The sequence below is a fragment of the Plecotus auritus genome (genome assembly GCF_963455305.1).
Source record: "Plecotus auritus genome assembly, chromosome: 7".
NCBI classification, from domain to species: domain Eukaryota; kingdom Metazoa; phylum Chordata; class Mammalia; order Chiroptera; family Vespertilionidae; genus Plecotus; species Plecotus auritus.
This window is the reverse complement of record NC_137774.1, coordinates 160,756,179-160,776,193: the sequence shown is the minus strand read 5'-3', so window position 1 is coordinate 160,776,193 and position 20,015 is coordinate 160,756,179. Positions and strand designations below refer to the sequence as shown.

Below are 20,015 nucleotides of genomic sequence, written 5' to 3'. Positions count from 1 at the left end.
CTGGCCCTGGCCGGATAGTTCAGTTGGTTGGAGCATCGTCCCGATGTGCCAAGGTTGCGGTGTCAATCCCTGGTGAGTGCACATACAAGAATCAACCACTGAATATGTAAACAAGTGGAACAACAAAGCAATGTTTCTCTCTCTCTCCCTCTCCCTCTCCCTCTCTCTCTCTCTCTCTCTCTCTCTCTCTCAAATCAATAAATTTTTTAGAAGAATATACTTTAAAACAGTGTTTTGCATTACCTCTCAACATTTTCCAAATTGGAATAATTCTAAGACATCTACATATCTGGCCTCTCTTTAAAAATTGGAAGGCCTGGCAACACTGAGCCTTAATTCTCCCAGATCTGTGAGCTTGTCAACCACAGTCCCCACCAGGCCCTATCGCCCATAAGCTGGCTCATTTCACTCATTTTCCTTACCTGCTGGGCCCTGTGGTCTACTATTTGCAACCCTTTTACATACTGCCTCATGGATTCTGGGTCTCAATATAGGGTTTTAAAATATACATTATTTTGTGCATAGTGCCTCCATTCAGCGTACGCTTTTGAAGGGAAGTGTTTCAATTTTTAATGGGCTTGTCGAGCAACGCTCTTAATTAAACTTGGCTCAAATCAAAAAGAAAATGAGTATGTTCTTAAGCCAGTCTTGGCCATAATATATTGAATCAAATCTTAATTCTGACCAAATGGCAGGATAAAGCCCTTTTTAAAAGCATGAATTTTAGCCATTCAAGTGAGTAAGTATTCTATTTATAGCTGCCAGGGGTTAAGGCTTCCAACAGCTTTCACCCGCCACCCTGCCCCACCACTAATGCCAGTGCACACACCCTTGCGTGCATGTGCATGCATGCACCACACACACACACACACACACACACACACACACACACACACCATGTCACCACCTTGATATTGAATTTCAGCCTCCAGCAAGTCAGACTTTTTCCATTACTTTGGTTTGGGATAATTTCTGAGCTAAAGGCATGCTTCCTGGCTGGCTGCCAACTGAACGCCAGAATGCAAGGAAATTCTGTGTATTCCTCAAAAACAAACAAACAAAAAAACTGATTATATCTTCCCTTTAGTGTTTGTCAGGTTCACCAAAAAGGAGCCTACATTTCCCACAGAGCTTCCATTCTTTTGTGATTGTTATCCTAACACAAATGTCAAAAATTGCTTGCTTTCCCCAGATATAAAACAAACGACTTTCATGTTCAGAATTGAAAGGTGCTAAAAACTCACCAAATAGAAAAGGTACAAGCAGCTCTCAATGTTTTCTTAAAACTCTTGCCAATTACTTTTAAAAATCCAAACCTTGAGTGATATCATCAATTCTTCTCTGACTAGCAATAAAGCAGGGAGTAGGATACATGGTAATTCTGCCAGGAAATCCAGGCCACTGTTCCATAAATTGTTGGTGAACATTTCAAACTATGCTGTCCTGCTTCTCCTCGCCTGGCCACCTGACACTCAAAACTGAATAATTAATTTCAAGTTCTGCCTGGGGAGAATCTCCTCCTTCCCAGGCCTGTCCTGGAGAAATTGCATCTGCAGGGTGGAGACTCCTGCTAAGAACTGTCATCACTGAGACCCCAGAATGGCAACAAGTCAGAGACGGGGGAGGAGGTCAGGAGGGGGCGGTTCTACACAGAAGCATGATCACCCTGGGCAGTGGCCTAAGCAGGGGCCACTCTATGTGATTGGGGTGGGCGTGGCCAGGGGACCACCAGCTATGGAGTCAGAACAAAAGCGACCAGTTAGAACCACGATACATCCATGGGTATTAAAGTTCAAAAATAAGGACAGCAACAATGAGAGCTCTAAATACAACAGGTAAAGCCAAGCCTATACCTACTTGGGGTGCGCGGGGCAGGGGGTGTTGAGGATGCTGCTGAGGAGGCACCACAGAAGGAAGAACCTCCATCATGGGGGTACTCTGTACCTCAATGTTGAATGTTTTCTATCATTTCAGTGAGGCAAGAAACAAGATACGACACCCATCTACAGCGTGGGCTCCTCACTGGAAGCAGGAACCTGGGGCCACGGACTTGGGCAATAGGAATGTCTGGCAGAGCAACGTCTGTCTGATCCCAATGTTAGAGCAGCCAGACATAGAGAACTCACCGCTGGGTTCCACTCTGCTGATCCCACCTGCTGGCCACACAGTCACTCTATGTGATTCTGACCCGTAAGACCTTCCAAGGAACTTCATGAGCTTCTGCTGAAACACCCTACGAAGCCCGCGGGACCCATTTGTAAAAGAACCGAATGATGATATCCGTCATCAGTAAGTCTAGGCTCTCAGAGAGCAGCCAGCAAAAGAACAAATCACTATGTCCCATCACATCTCAGGACCAGGGATGTCCGAGGAAGCCTAAGTGGCCCATCTATGTCACTGTTAATTCTGTAGACCTGTTATTTTTGCTGAAGCCACTATTTTTGTTTTGTCCACTTGCAATGTTGAGTTTCTAGCCCCAGATATGTCCTATAATGGAGGGAGCCCTAGACAAAACACACCCTCAATCTGGGTACACAAGCCATGAAAATAACCTTGAAACATGATTGTTGCCCAGGGTGGGATCATATAGCAATAAGAAAAGTCTAAACATTTGATAAATCCACCTTGCAGACTGGCAATGCACCTGGCCGGGAGACTCTGATAAGCTCTTGAGACATCAACTCAGAAGAAAAAAAATGAACACAGGCTCCAAAGTCACACAAAAAAACTTGGAATTCCATCTCCCAGCTGTGGCTTAACTAGTAACTTAGTCTCTCAAAGCCACAACTGATCAACTCTATCTGAGATTAACAATAGTTGCTAACATGCAGAGGATTTACTGTAATTGCATGATGTATAGAAAGGGTTTAGCACAGTAAATGCTACCAGGTAAATGTCTCATAAATATACTCTATTCTTGTTAGTTTTAGAAGTCTACAGCGTCTGGATAAACCTTAGGGACGTTTCAGGTTCATGGGTTAATCAACAGTACTTCCTCCGAGTCCTCTGGTGCCCCCTCCATGACATCATGGTCTCAGTAAGGCAGGGTGGGAATCCCACTAAGCCTAGATGTCGATTTTAGCATAGCCTTAGTCTCACACCTGCCGGGTCCCTCACAGGTCCCTTCGCACAACTGAATCATGCTGAATTCCACCAACAGTGGTCTTTTAACAAGCAGTGATCTCTAAAGCAAAGAAACTGCTCACCATACTCAGGTTGCTTATTAATCTGAATGAACTGAGTGGGAGAATAAGTACTGGGTGCTGGTCCCTTATAAGCTGAATGGCTTGGTCAGAGTGTTAATTGGTGACAGTGTCATCGCTGCAGCCTCATTACCGACCTATCAAGCCCAGACTTCCATCATGAACCATCTCCAGAAACCTTCATTCCATGTCAGGGTCAGCTAATGCCCAACAAATTATCCACTTAAGTTAACTGTGTGTCAGTAGATAGTGGCACAGACCCTTATTCTAACAAATTAAACACCCCATTTGGAGTCCTGCAAGTCCACTTAAATGATTCCCAATCGATAAACAAAGCATGCATGATACTACAGTTCATCTAGGAAGATGTCTCATTTACAGCATTTTACATGTTAAAAAGCAACACGGTCAAAAGAACATCAGATTAAAATGTTTTCTTTTGTCCTCCTGCTAGAAGGGGAGGGGGAGGGAAGGAGAAACATAGAAAAAACTCACTCCTACCACAATGTACACTTTAAACATCTTACAATTTTATATGTCAATTATATCTCAATAAAACTAAAATAAATTTTTTAAAAAACAGCTCACCCCTAAACCACAGATTAAACCCAGGAATTTTAAAACAAACCCAACTTAATTTCCCTCCTGCCTGGAGGTTTGGGGAGAGCTGTAAGGGTATAAACTTCTAAATATTCTCCCAAATATTTTCAGCAAGTGAAGAGTTCTCCTTGCTCATTCAACAGCCTTTATCAAGCTTTCGGTGATTCATTCCTGTGGCTTGCAAGAAAACAACATGCCAGGTGAAAATTAAGCAGAAAGAAAAAAATCACACCCTTACTCATCCAAACTGAGAGAGGTGGAAAAGGAAAGGTGTGGAGTTTCACTTATGACTGCTTCCAAGAAGCCGCCTCTTGCTTTATCAAGATGGGTAACCTGAGTGCTTGGTTATTATCAGGGGAGGGAGGTCCAGAGAGCAGAGTGCAGATCTCTGATGCTGGCCCTCCCTAGCTTCCTTCCCTCTCAGAAACACGTATCGGTTTCCTGGTGTTCGATGACACAACTTGTCCAATTGTCTATTTTCTGCTGTTTTACAATCAAGTGCAAGGTCATAGTTAAGGAAGCCAGGAAAAAAATAACTTTATATTTCACTATATAAATATACATTTTTATACCTAATAAATATATTTATTTTTCACTAAATACTACAGAAATCAATTTTTGAATAAATATAACTAACATAGCCCTAGCCAGTTTGGCTCAGTGGATAGAACATCGGCCTGCGAACTGAAAGGTCCCAGGTTCGATTCTGGTCAAGGGCACATGCCCAGGTTGTGGGCTTGATCCCCAGGGTGGGACTTGCAGGAGGCAGCCGATCAATGATTCTCTCCCATCATGGATGTTTTTATCTCTCTCTTCCTCTTCCTTCCTCTCTGAAATCAATAAAAATATAGTTTATAAAAATATATATATATATATATATATATATATATAACATATCTATAGATCTAGATATATAGTATAGGTAAGCTATAAAATATAATTCTGACATTAAAATTAATTTTTAAAAATCAGATGAATGTATCATACGCAAACACATGTGCATACCTACCTCTAAAAAGTACACTTCAGGAACAATCTTGGCACTGCTGGCATTTGGACTGAATCAATCTGTGCTAGGGGGAGCTGTCCTATGCATCTGAGGATGTTTAGCAGCATCCCTGGTTTCTATCCCTTCTATGCTGATAGCACATTGGTGGTAAGTACCAAAAATGTTTCCAGACATCACTAAATATCCTCAGGAAGGCAAAACTGCCCCAAGTTGAGAACCTCAATTCTATATAAAACATAATTCTAATCCCATTCCTAAAGATCTGCCCAGCCCTTACCAGCATCCAGACTGCACACTTTATGAGGAAGAACACCCTGCTGATACAACCACGCCAGACTCTTCTTTGTAAACTACAGAATCTGTCTTGGTTAGGAATGAAAAACATTAGCAGCTACCATATCACCATCTTAACTAAATTACAGCTTTGAAAAGTCGATTTAAATGTAAACCATTAATTACTTTTTAAACTCACCTCACTTAAAGGAAGGCCAATCTCCTAAATAGTTCCTTAAAATGTTATTGTTTGCTATGAGCCTAAAACTTCTCTTTAAAAAAAAATCCGTCAGAGAAAATGTATCCCTAAACGGGAATGAAGCGGCACTTTTCTCCCTCTTTGCTGAGGAAGATATGAATAGCTCAAATGCCCACATCTGTGATGAGGGCCGCGGACATCCACAAGGCAGACAGCAGCTGTCCGCTCTGCAGATGACAAGCAAGATTCACAAAACTGCCCACAGATTCCAAAGCAAACATGCCTCTCGCGGCATCACTTCTCGGGAAGCTGGGGGTTGTCAGAAACAGACAAAAGCCACGACAAATGACTTAGGAAATCTAGTGTGGCCTTCGCCTTCAGTAGAGATGCTCCCCAGAGAAACCTATAAAAGTTTCTTTGAAACTAGTCTTTGAATCTTCTTCCCAAACAGTATTCACCTACAAGTGTTCACTTGCTGTCGTCACATTAACAATCAGAGGACTGTGTTTTCGCTTTGATGGATTACAGGAAAATTTCTATTCCTTACTCCAGTTGCTGGCAAAAATGGGTAATTCTTCCCCGCTTGTATCACATGACTTTGGAGAAGCAAATACACATTCCCAAAGATCTCCACACAGATGCTATCCATACCTCCTTCTATCTACAAAACCCACTACCAGCAACCTCCACATGAATCCAAGTTCCATCTTTGGGTCCAAATCCTGGTTCCACCACTTCCCAGCTGTGCGAACTTGGGAAAATTAACTTCTAAGACTCCGTATATCTTCTATGTAAAATGCAGAGGAGAATGGTGCCAACCACATTAAGACTTTTGGGGAGATTAAATAAATTAATCCACATAAGGAATTTATACAGACCCAGGCCATGGTAAGTGTTCAATAAATTTAAACCAGCTAAAAGAAAACGCAGGGGACATGAAGACTGAACAACAACAAAAAAAAACCCTGGTTAAGCCCCAAGGCTGAGTTCCTTTTTGAAAAAAAATATATTTGTATTGATTTTCAGAGAAGAAGGAAGAGGGAGACAGAGACAGAAACATCAATGACGAAAGAGAATCATTGATCGGCTGCCTCCTGCAAGCCCCACAATGGGGATCAAGCCTATAACCTGGGCATGTGCCCTGACTGGGAATGGAACCCTGACCTCCTGGTTCATAGGTCGATGCTCAACCACTGAGCAACACCTGCCTGGTCTGAGTTCCTTTTATTCAATCTGTTACCAAAGTCCCTCAGGATATCAAATCCTAATGATACATCATATTTCTTCCTTGGACAAATAAACCACTGACGACTTAGAGAACACTACTAGAATAAATATTTTTTCTTTAAAAGGTAATTTTGTCCTCAGTAAGGTAAAGATAGGATATACCCTTTAAATAAATAAATAAATAAATAAATAAGCCTCCAGAATTCTGCTTTCCTGGAGGCAATAGCTCTTCAACTTCATCAAACATTTTACAACTCGAAAGAAAACCCTCCCGGGGCCTTGAGCTCTTGAGGATAGCCCATTTCCTGTCTCATATGCACACGCCAACTCTAAAGATTACCATTTAGGGATCTGGTGGAGGTTTACGAGCCTGTGGGGATTTTAAGAGACTTAAAAGACACAACCTCAGTTATATTTCTGACCCCATCATCTGTGGCAGATTTTCGGTAAAGTAACCCAGTTCTCTGTGCCTCCGGGTAAAAGGAACCCACTTGCTATCGCAGAAACAACAGGAGCGTACAGGCTGAGCTCCAGCCCTGTCAGAGCTCTCTGACCTCCTTGAGAGAGGCTGTCCACTTCCGAAGCACACTTTCTGAGCACGGCATACAGCCGCAGAAGAGCAGGGCCTGAAAAGTCAACCTAGGATGAGTTTTGCTCCCCATTTTTACTCTTAGAATTGGTGACTCATATTTTAATTTTTTAAAATAAAATACTGGGAAATAATTATGCTGGAGAGACAGATTTCCAAATGACCCTTCACAGCTTAGGCAAAACAGCCCCTGACTGACTTACTCTCCAAAATACGATAGAATCCACTCATCCTACTTTCAAACCAAGAGCTCATTTTATCCAATGTTTTTTCTTCTTACGGTAACTTTGAAAAATGAGAGATTCCATCTTTGAAATATTTGTAGGAAAGACACAGGGCTTTTGCAAGGAGAACCTTAAGTGAATATGGTTTTAGGACCTAAAACAGAGTAAGCTAACCTACCAGATCTGCACAAAGGCAAGAAGGAAAAACTGTTACAGCTGAAAAATACCACGTTACCAAGAGGAACATCCCAGAATTCCAGTGGTTCTCAAGGGCTGAAAAAATTAAGGTCAGAAATTACAGTCTACACCTGACTTCATATTTCTGAAGTTGAACTTGGCACCTATTCTTGAGAGAATCCCTGGAGAATGAAAATCTTTGGAAATGCAGGACCTACGATTCACAAGCAGTATTCTGATGACCCCAAGGCAAGAATGTGTAAAAGTGTAGGGCGGCTGCTAACTGTGGGGAGGCTGCTAACTTTTATCTTCTTAAAAATCTGAAAGCAGTTCAGATATAGTGCCTACTGAAGACTCCACTTCTGACAACACATCCACTAGATGTGGAAAATGCCCACAGGCAACTTGGCCTTGGAAAGATACAAGGTTTCCAAAGAGAGACTCCAAGGGCAGCAGTGGAAGAATTAGGAAAGATCACCAAGAGCAAACATGTGCCATTAGAAACCAAGGCTGAGACCATCCACAGCCTCTTATTTTCAATTACTATGTATGGATTGGAAAACTGGACAGTGAAGAAGGCTGATAGGAAAAACATTGATTCTCTTAAAATATGGGATTGGAGAGAGTTCTACAGATACCTTGGATGACCAGAAAGACCAACAAGGGGGTCCCTCAATTAAATTAAGCCCGAAATATCGCTGGAGTCAAAAATGACAAACTGTCCTACTCCGGGCACGTCATGACAATGCAGGGTTCTCTGGAAAAGACAACAATGTGGGGAAAAATAGAAAGCAGCAGGAAAAGAAGAAGACCAGGTATGAAATGGATTGACTCCATTTAATTATAAAAAGAAAAAGGAACAAGATCAGAGACCCAGGGGGTGACAGACAGAGCCTAGTAGGTTGGCACAGTAATTGGCTATATGTGTGAGGGTAGTTCAGCTAGTGTCCCAGGACTGTGGTATCGGGATGGCCCAGTCCCTGGCTGATCAAGTGGGTGGAGGCTATCTCTTCTCACACCTCTTACAGGATGACCCCTTCACTGCTGCCACCACCATACACCTGACTCAAGTCAGGGCACTTTCAGTGGCCTTAGAAGTCCTAGAAATCAAATCCCCTTTCCATTCAGTCCTGCTGAGATACTGATGGATGATAGCAATACCTTTTTTTAAAGTTTTTTTTTTAATTGATTTGAGAGAAAAGGAAGGAAGGGAGGAAGGGAGAAAGAGAGAAACATTGATGTGAGAAAGAAACATCAATCAGTTGCCTCTTGCATGTGCCCCAATCGGGGATCAAACCTGCAACCTGGGTATGTGCCTTGCCTGGGAATCAAACCTGCCACCTTTTGGTGTATGGAACAACGCTCCAAACAACTGAGCCACACCAGCCAAGTCAGGAACAGCTTGTTGCATTATCGTTCAGTGGCTAGGAAGTCTTAGCTCTAGCAAACTCCAGCATCCATTTACTCACCTGGCTAGGCCACATAGGGCTGTCACATGTTAGGATTGTGACATCGACAGCACTAACCATGCAGAAGTCATTTCATTTCATGAAGTTTCTGTTTCAGGGAAAGAGACCAGGAATCGGAATCTGCTAGTTGGCACCACGACGAGCAAGAGTTTGAATGCACCAGGTCTGAGTGAATCTACCGCACAAGACTTGAGAATGGTGTCACAGATCAGAAAATTCTTGGACAACAGCATTTCAATTTACTACAAGGAGTAAATAAGTGGGGCCAGGCGAATCTGGGGTATTAACAACCCTGGGACAAAACAAGTACTTTATTATGCAAATGACCGTTAGCCTCAGAATGATAATGGATGTTAGCAACAGGTATTAAATGAATACCAGAATAATGAAGCACTAAGTAGCAATTAAACAGAACAAACTGTCCATAAACACAACAACATGGGTGGGTCTCAAGGGTACTGAGTGGTAAGTCCCATCTCAGAAGGTTTACATACTGTCTGATTCATTTACATAACACTCACAAATAACAAATTCATAGAGAACAGATTAGTAGTGACTAGGGACTGAGTGGGGAATATTTCTCATGGGTTAGCACAAAGCATGGAGAGTTCCGTATTAAGATCATGCTGGTGGTTACACAAACCTATATATGTGAAAACACTAAAGTGTGTGTAAAAAGAGGTGAAATCTGAACGAGGTGTGAGGACTGCACCAATGTCGATTTCCTGGTTTTGATACTGTACTACTATTACATAAGATGTCACCACTGAGGAAGCTGGGTGACAGGTACATAGGACCGTGCTGTACTATTCGGGAACTGCTGAGCCTATTGTTTAAAAAAAAAAAAAAGCATCCCAGAATAAAACTGAAATAAATACCTGGGGGAGAGCGCAGGAGATATAACTTAGTTAAACATGTTCTCAACTTTCAGAGAACATGGCCTTCTAGAGAACTGTCAGTCACATCACTCTGTACAGTGTCTATATAATAAAAACCCAGTGGTCGTGACACCATAACGACCAAAGACCCGTCACCAGGAGGCTGCATGGGCGGCGAGGCACACGTGGGTGGTCGGGGCCGCACGATTTCGCTTGCTGGGCTTCTAGTAACATATATTTCTCTAATGCTCTGGGGAGAGGATCTGAACGGGAAATTAGGGAGTGAGAGGTCAAACTCTAGAAGGGGGACTAGCAAAAGCCCTGGACAGAGGATACAGCCGGATGTGGGTATTCTAACCAGACCGAACAACTTAACCCACGACTTAGCTGATAAACAATGATTTAGGGTTTGGATATTAGTGAGACCCAAATTTAACGTATGGCCATAAAAGTATGGACACAGCACAGCGATTCTCAGCTGGAGCCACTTTGCGCTCCCTCCCTCCCCAGGGGACATGTGCAATGTCTGGAGACGATTTTGGTTATCACAACTGAGGAGGTAAGTGCTACTGGCATCTAGGGATTAGAGTCCAGGGATCTTACTCAACACCCCGCAATGCACAGGACAGCCCCCAAATGCAAAGGTTGATCCAGCTGAAAATGTCAACAGTGACGAGGTTGCGAAGGCTTAGAAAGAGGGCATGTTTATCCACATCTGCAAATTTGGGGCTGAAAACTACCGGAGGGCTGAATACCCTGGCCCTTAGCCCAGTCATTAAAAGAACAACATGGGGGAGGAAATACACAGAGGCAAGGCTGCATGAAATGACAACATCGTAGAAGATGCAGTGCTATTTGCACCTAGCACTCAACACTTTTATTTCAAAGTTCATGGAAAGACTTCCTGGGGGTAATTAATAAGAATAATAAGCCTTCAAGTGAAACATACACACACACACACACACACACACACACACACACACACACACACACACCCCAGAGCTGCATGTCACCCAAATCCCTACAATTAAAACCACCACCCCATAACTGTTGTGGCCCAGGGTTAACGCCCAAGGATACTTACAATGCAAAGGAATGAGAAGTAAAAGAAAAATCCATACAAACAATACCCTAAACAAATGGCCCATGGTTCCCCACTCAGCCCAAGGCTGCATCCCTTGTGTGTACTTTGGTCTTAAACGAACATTAGCAATCACACTGGGGTTTTCTGGGGGCCATACATAAATCACCAGCCCTGCTAATAACTGAGAAGAATGCCTCTCTCCTCCACCCAGACTTAAAGAAGAACCTGACAGTGGCCACAGAAATCGAGTACTCAATGTTAATATCCTCTGTTAAGCAGTGCATGTCACTAACAAGAAGTTACAAAATCCCTCTTATCGTAAGTACATCATGACAGAGTGTCTCGGCTGTGCCTGCAGTAAGCTGCACTGGCACATATCATAAAAGTTTTTGTGCCAAATGGTAAGTAATAATGTGACAAACGCTTTGATGAAACATCTCCACTTTGATGAAAATGGTATCCTTAAGACATAATCAGACAAGCATGCAATGATACTGGAACAAGAATGTTTGTGTGATGTCTTCTATAAAAGCAAACAACTAGCTAGAAACAACCTAAAATGGTCATATAAATGATGATACATGCCCAGGAGAAATGGGCAGGACCACTCTTAGAACTGGACACCTAGGACCCCTGCCTTGTGCTGTAGGCTTTAGAGTGCCCTGTACATAACAAAGGCACACACAAAAAAAGTTAACAGAAGTCCCGCAAAGAGCTAATCATGGTCTTGGGTGAAAAATATTATTAATTTCAAACTTGCAGTAAATGGCAGTAATTTGATATGAACTATTTCTTACTATTAATAATATTAGCAAAAGCTTTCCCCAACCCCAAACAGAATGAATTTAGCCATTTCACTTAAACATGTGTTTTTTAAAATATTAGAGAAAATTTTCCTCAATCAAAAAGAAACAAATGTGAAACATGCAACAAAATTGATATTTCAAGAAAATACTTAAAAATCAGATAAAGGAAATAAAAATATTTGTATGACTAGAAAAGAAAAAAATTTACACACACATGATCCCCAATCATTTTTATGTAAACTATTTCATGGCCAATGTGCATTAAGGTATAGTCTCATCTGAAAACAGACTTTTAATGAATTAACTTCTGTGTTCAGTTTTCTTTATAATATGCACAGCATTGGAAACTTTGAAAAACAATTTAAGAACTATTTAATGGGCCTAAAGATCGTTTTAAGGAATAGTATGGCTCAGTGGTTGAGTCCCAACATATGAACCAGGAGGTCACGGTTTACTTCCTGGGTTGAGGGCTCGGTCCCCAGTGGGGGGTGGGCAGGAGGCAGCTGATCAATGATTCTCTCTCATCATTGATGTTTCTATCTCTCTCTCCCTTCCTCTCTGAAATCAATTTTTTAAAAAACGGTGAGATTCACAATGACAGTGACAAAATAAAATTACAAAATTGTGTAAATCCTGTAATATCAATAATTTATCATGTGCAATCCTATACCTTTTTAAATCTAAATATGGCTATATGAGTTCTGTTGACAATAGCAGTAACTAATGCCCAGCCTTAACAAAGCAGGCCTTCTCCAAACTGAAATTAATACAAAAACAAATCTAAGAACCACACAATGACTCAAGAAAGGTTTTCTACTTTGGCGCTACTATCAATAATACACAAATTATTGTGTGAACATCATGACTACAATAAAATTAGTGATTCTGCTGAAATATGGGCAATCAAAATAGATTTAAGGTTTTTTGGCCTGGTGGACACGTTTTCTGAAAAGCCCTCAGAGCGAAAGCAGCAGAAAACGTTCTTCAGGGAAGGCTCCTGCTCTCTCTCTGCCATCATGATCACCCCACGAGCGTTCACCAGCTAACAAGCAGAGCACAGCTGATATGCAGGAACTCTGGGAAAGGAGCCGGAAGCTGTACTCGAAGGAGGAGATTCCATCAGGAAATCTGAAGGAGGAATGCTCCAATAACTGAGCAGTAGAATTGGGGAGAAAAATTATAGTCTTCCAACCCTTTCTTTTCATAAAATAAACACTTCTCAAAAACCCAGTGTTCTAAGCGCCTTCTTTTACAATCTCCCTACCATCCTCAGGAGGCTGGGGCCAGCGGCTGTAGCAGTCACATTTTACAAAGAAACAGAAGATACTTGTCTTTCCTAAGTCAACAACAAACCAAATAAAAATCAGTGGCGTGTTCAAAAGCTGATTCACAATTTCCTGCTGGGTTTGCAACGTTTCTGGGGTGTGGATCACTTGTTTTCCCAAACTCCCATGCTGTTTTCAACTCAAAAATCACTTACTAAGTGCCTACTGTATATGGCACTTTGGCTAAGGACACCAACAGGAGAGAAAAGCGTGGCCAGGCGGTGAAAAGCACAGAGGCTCTGAAGACTACTGGTCTGGGTTCAAATCCTGGCTGTCATTTTCTAGCTGTGTGACACTGGGCCAATGACTTAACCTCTCTGTGCCTCACTTTCCTTACGAATGCGGTTGCTAAACGGATTAAATGAGGTATTGAATGTAAAGTGCTCAGGAACATGCGGGGCACATAGAGAGCACTCAGTAAACGTTAGCCTTATTTATCACTGTCTTGTAAAGAATTGTAAAATGCTTTGTAATTAATAAAAAAAGATTATGACCTACCAACAAGTGAATCTAAAAATCAAGTGAATAAAAAATCTGAAGAACAGAATGGACTGGTGAATATAATAGAATCAGGGACATAGAAAGGGAGTGGACTGACAATTCTCAGGGGGAAGGGGGTGTGAGGGGTGCGGAAAGAGATTGGACAAAAATCTTACACCTATGGATGAGGACAGTGGCGGGGGTAAGGGCATGGGATGGGGTGGGGAATCAGGTGGAGGGGAGCTATGGGGGGAAAAAAAGAGGAACACCTGTAATAATCTGAACAATAAAGATTTATTTTTTAAAAATTTAAAAAAAGAAAAATATTTTTTTAAAAAAAGATTATGAACATCTCCCCACCCATCATAAAAACAATCTGTACTTTAGGGGAAAGTAAAGGCTATCCAAGGATAGAATCCCGTCCTTAAGGACCTTTTAGTGCGAACGAGGTGATAAAATCTGTAAATGGGATATTTAACCACTCAAGGCTCTGTTTACTCACTTGAGAGGGGGTGGGTGGGGGAAGGTATGTAAAGCCTCTAAAAACAGGAGTAAATTCCTAAGACGACCAGGACAGAAAGCAGAGCCAAGTTCAGAGGAAAGAGAGGTAGGGGTCAGCGTGAACTAGACCTGTCAGAGGCGGTTTCAAAAGGGAGCTGGGCAGGCAGGCAGGCCATCTGATCCAGCAGTGAGGGCGGCCTGCACAAAGGTGCGGGCTGGGCTGGTAAGGGAGCCTCTGGAGCCCAGTCCCGGTGGGGATGAATGAAGACAGTTGCAAGGTCAGAAGGCCTGGAAAACCAGACTCGGGAACGTGAACTTGATTTTGTAAGCAATCCGGAGATGCTTTAAGACAGAATTCTGGAAATACAAACTCTGTATTGTACAGAGTGTACAGGTTGAAAGGGAGCAGGTTAATAAATGCAATCCAGCACCAGAAATGATTCCTGGGAAAGCTCTAAGGCCTGTGAGTGCTGGGATTCACTCACCACGGACAGCCGCCCGTGCTTCATTTCTCAGTTACTGTAACTAAACTCTTATTATTAGTCACCCACCTACTCCGTGCCAAGTGATCTGTAAATCTTATCTCTAATTCCATGCAAGGTCAACACGATTATGCCCACTTACAGACCAGAGAAATCAAGGCCAGAAAGGTCAGGTAACCTGGCCAAGCTCCCACAGCGGGGAGGGGTACAGGGGGCTCCCAGAGGCCACATCTTTTCTACTTTTGGGATGGGGTGCTTTTCCCTCCGCCCAGGGGCCTTTCGGCATGAGGAAGTCTTGCCAAGCTTAATGTAGACTTCACGGGTTACTCATTCTTGAAATGTTCCCTGCAAATTAATGACATGAAAATGTATGTTACGTAGCCATTACCCTGAAAGCAAAATTTTGAAAACCCATTAACCAAAAGGTAGCCTCGCCTACAAATCTCAACAGAGGAGCACCTCCCAGGCTCCTGTCCTTACAGGCGACCCCACTTAAAGCCAGCAGAGCTGGAAAAGCAAACACTCTGCTTGCTCCCTTCAGCGCTCTGGTTAATATGAAGGCAGAGCCAAGCTCAGAGGAAAGAGAGGTAGGGGTCCGCGTGAACGAGACCTGTCTAGGCTGGTTTGTGCCTGATTTTGTAGAGGCCACATGATATGCGGGGAGCAGCCCTTCCCGCAGCCCTGGCCAGGGAGATCAGGGCTCCCTGCTGGCAACAACTGTCTTGCTTGCAGCTGCTCCCGGGGCTTTGCTGTTCCCAATGTGACAGGGGCCAAAAAATGTACTTGACAATAGAAATCTCTGAGGTTGTGCAAAAAGGGCAAGACACTGTACCTCCGTGGTGAGAAAAGGCAAATGCTCTGATTCTATTATACAGTCGTCAAAAGGGTGGGCTTCAGGATTTGGTGAGACAAGGCAGTCCTCAGCACTTCCCTTTTGCCTGGGAGAGATGATTTGGGGGGAGGGAAGGAGCTGCCAAAAATAAGAGTCTTGATTTTTTGAACAAAAACAAGAAATACCAATAAGCTCTAAAACCAAACAAAATAAAATGCTATGAAAAAATAGGCTCCAACACTCTTAGCACCTTAAGCTCGTTGAACAACTCCAGGTAACAACCAAACCCAAACTGAGTGTTGAGGAAAAAGGTGTTCCCACCGAACCTCTTCCAAGTTGAGTCCGTTCCAACCTGGAGTGAACCAGGCTGTAAGAAATAGTGGGAAACATTCTAGCTGTACCTAACAATTTATCCCTTAAAACAGTGGTCGGCAAACTGCGGCTCGCGAGCCACATGTGGCTCTTTGGCCCCTTGAGTGTGGCTCTTCCACAAAATACCACGTGCAGGCACCCACATACAGTGCGATTGAAACTTCGTGGCCCATGCCAGAAGTTGGTTTTCGGCTCTCAAAAGAAATTTCAATCGTTGTACTGTTGATATTTGGCTCTGTTGACTAATGAGTTTGCAGACCACTGCCTTCAAACATTCATACCTGCTTCCTGTATCTGGATGTCTGAGTATATGTGTGTACATTTTACATATTTATTCTGAAAAATCAAAGCGTTTGTATGTCCCATTAGTAATCCTCAAAAGAGCTTTTGCTTGAATAGCCATTGTGCCACTCCTATCCCTAGAATGGAAAACAGAAAAGTGAAGCTCATGTATGAGTTCAACTGGTAGGTGCTTACTTGCCCTCCAGTGTTCTCAGCACTGTACTTGGCCCTGGGGACATGGAAACAGCGTCCACTTCAAAATAACAACAACACATTTGCACAGTAGTCTGGCCACTGTGCTGGTTGAGACTCTTCTGCTATTTTTTCAATTGCTTTGGTTACAGACATAGCAAATCTAGTTGCTGCCTAAAGTAAACGTTTTAACAACTTACCTCCAAATGCTAAAAAACAACAACAAAAAACTAGTTTTCCCAGAAGTGTACACATAATTTACTTGAGAGTAGCCATCAATATCTAAAGGCAGACCATGAAGAAACAAACTCTATTAGGGAGTGTGGGGTGCTCAGTTTCTCCAATCCCAGGGTACACTTTGAAGTCAGCAGCCATCAGCTGAGGGGCGTGAGCCTCACAGGTGTCCAGCTGACTGGTGGGCAGGAAGATAGATGTCTGCTGCTCCTTACAGCAGAAACTCCAAGGCAAGAGGGCTGTGCATGCAACACGCACGAGAATTCATTCCACGAGGCAACTGCTTCATGGGTGCAGCTCAGTGGTTCTCAAGTGGCGGTGATTTTGCTCCCCAGAGCTCATTTGGCAATGTCCGCAGACATTTCAGTTGTCACAACTTGGGGGCTCTACTAGCATCTAGAGGCCAGGGATGCTGCTCAACACCCTACAATGCACAGAACAGTCCCCCTGAAACAAAGAATGAACTGGCCCCAAATGACACTGGAACCCAGTTTGAGAAACCCTGGCCCTGCTCTGAGTCACCGCTGCAAGTCCCAGGTAACTCCTATTTCCTTATTATTTGGCCATTCATACATGAAGCTAATACATGTAACATTTCCTTCAATGTTTTGTTCTCAACCGTTAGCATTAGCTTCAAATTGTTGTCCGACAAGCAACAAGTCATTATGCCCAAATCACAATGCGAAAAATTACCCAAGAACAGGACACCACTTAGTGATAAGGAGTCCTTGGAAATATCACTTCCACACTTATTGTTTCTACTTTCAGGGGACATAACAAGATTTTCTTCCCTGGACAGTTTCACAAAAGGAGGCTCTGTTATAAAACACTAAACAGAGAGACTAAATTAGGAGTTTGTTTTCAATTAATACAGCAATGTGTGTCCACCCTCATTGGCCCTGCTGGCCGCCACCTCAGGGGCGGAACTTTGAAGGCTGATTAGAAATACACCACAAAATTAAAAATATTATTTTAAAAATTGAAAATATCCTCAAAATGAACATTTCCACCAGCAACAGAGGGGAAAGGCTCTGGATTCTACAACAAGTTCTTAATCTTTGACTTAAAATGCTTCGACTAGGAAATGAAGGGGATGGATGATCACTAAAAGCCAACTTCAGTATTATATTAATCACTGAAAAAAAAATCCAACAACCAGGTTACTTTACACTGAACCAAAGTATAGTGTAAGGAAAAAGTTTTTCAACCAGAAAATGTGAGAGGCATCTGTCCCACGTTATCCTGAAGTTCCCCCCACTTGCACTAGGGGGCAGAGTTCTTCCCAAGGGGAGGCCACAGACCCCCTGTAGTCCAGACAGGCTTCATGGAGACTGGGATCCCAAAAAACTCAATACAAATTCTATGTCCCATCATATCTCCTGAGGGACCCAGAACAGGCAAAAGTAAAATAAAGCCAATAAAAGTTAAGAATTAGTGTCCTGCAGGCATAGCCTAGGTTTTCTTCATGGCTTAATCTGCAATCCTGCAAAAAGTTCTGGTGCCTTCTTGCAGGTATGAAGTTCTACGGATTAAAAAACGCTACAGTCTCACATTTATAGATTTCATTCTTTAAAAAAAGGTAAAAATACATATTAATGGATGATTAACTCCTTTCCAGCCCACATCTCAGAGAATATGGGTATCACATGTGAGATGCCACTATGAAAAAAACTGGATATTACTATTACACAAGAATATATTTATCACTTTGGCTATTATTAATAGTTGTCTACGTGGGCATCCCGAAAGCAGAATGACTTGAAATATTATATCCAATTACGTCTGAAAAAGTAAGTTAGGGAACACAGATGCAACCCCTCACCAATATAATTTGCAGGAACATTCCAAAACTGTCCTGGATTCACAAAACACCCCCTCCTGGCTTTCAATGAAAGTCACATCTGACTCCCTTAAGTCAACTAAGTTTACTCTGAGCCACTTCAAACCTCAAACTTAAACAGAACTTATTAAATAAACACAACCAAGAAAGGAAAGGGAGCCAAGAAACTACAGTAACTCTGGACCCCAGCGGGGGAGAAAGGGGAGAGGGTTCTCCAGTCAAGGATTTCAAGTAACTGTGGTGTCCCGCCCTCAAAGAACCTAAAAGGGGCATCAGTGTAATCTTTTTAAACGGCCATTGTTTGCCCTAAACGATTTTCTTTACATTCAAATTCAAAATCTTCCAAGGGCAGTCAGCACAAATACCTGATCTTTTGATCTCACCTCCTGGGATGATCTCAAACCCTACAGAGCGCTTCTTGGGGAGAACTACAAGTCACACACCAAAGGTCCAGCGGGCAGAGAACACGGTGAATGATTAAACTCGCCTTTCCCGCTCACACTTCATTAAAGCCGTCTCCCCTGGAAGTGTTTGCACCCCTCTCACAGGAAGCCGGCACGTTTTGCAAAGGAAATACCAGACCTTTCTTGGAGAAAGGCACGTCCCGGTGGAACATTTTATTAGGCTTCCTGCACCCAGGTAGTCGGGCAAGCAGAAGTCCTGGCCAGGCCCGGGCGCCCGCCGCCTCACCTCCCGCGGGCGCCGCGGGGACACCGGTGAGCCAGCTACCCACGCAAAAGGAAGCTCACCTTCGCTACCTCCCAGAGCAAAGTGCAAGCGCGGGACAAAACAAAACCTGCCTCGGCTTACTCATCCCGAGGCTCCCCCGGGGGGTGAGGGGGTGATTTCAGGCGATTCACGGGAAGTTTCGCCCTCCACGGCTTAGGGAAAGGTACCAGGCGGGCGCCCGGTGCGGTGGGCAGGTCCCTCCTCCAGGGCATCGAGGCCAGGTCCGGCCAGGAAGGGAGCCCGCGCGGGGCCGCGAGCGCACTCACCTCGGGGAAGAAGTTGTCCATTGTTCCAGTGCGTCCCCCGACTTGCCCCAGTCGGGTGTCCAGCTCGGAGAAGTCAGCCCAGCGGAAGGTCCGGGGAAGAAACCATGCATGTCACGGCGCGACTCCCAGGAACTCAAGCCCTAGGGGTTCTCCCGTTGCCATCGCCTCATCCCCTGCTCGTCTTTCGCACCTTTTGTTTGCCCAAACCCAATTCTCTCACTCATCGGTCCCAAACGCAGCCTTTGTCTCCTCTTCCTCCAAGTTCTTCACTTCTGGGCGCAGCGCACGCGAGCGGAGAACAGCTGGTAGCACATTCTTCCCCGGGGCTAGGGAGAGCGGCGGGGGGTTGGGGAGTGCTCCCTCTCCCTCTGAGCTGCGGCCCGAGGCGCTGGGCGCCGGCACGGGGACAGCGGCCACAAGGCGAGCCCGGAGTCGTTCTCCCCGTGCGAGCGCCGCCGCGAAAAGTATTCGGGCGCCGTGGCTCAGCCGGCTCAACGAGGCTCAGGGACTTGCAGACCGGAGCACGCCCCGCCCCGATCCGCTCGCTAGGCCACGCCCACCCGCCCGCGTCGCCCCGCCCCTCCAGGAGCCCAGCCCGGAGCCAACCCCGCCCCGCGCTTCCGCGGCACGCCCCGCCCCACCTACCACCCAGACCCCGCCCACTCCGCGCCTGGGCTGCTCCAGACTCCGCGGCGGGCGGGGAAGGCGGGTTCCAAGTGGCTCCACTCCTGTCCCCGCCTCC

At 44.2% G+C, this 20,015-nt stretch overlaps 1 protein-coding gene across 1 annotated transcript in view; it reads right to left on the bottom strand.

The window, feature by feature from the left end:
- Positions 1-19,813, bottom strand: part of LOC308253745 (unconventional myosin-X-like) — a 115,089-nt gene extending 95,276 nt beyond the window's left edge. The window contains exon 1 of the mRNA XM_080679461.1: positions 19,274-19,813. Within this exon, the coding sequence (XP_080535587.1) occupies positions 19,274-19,294 (21 nt within the window). The 5' untranslated portion in view covers positions 19,295-19,813. The remainder of the gene's footprint in view (positions 1-19,273) is intronic.
- Positions 19,814-20,015: the final 202 nt, after the last annotated feature.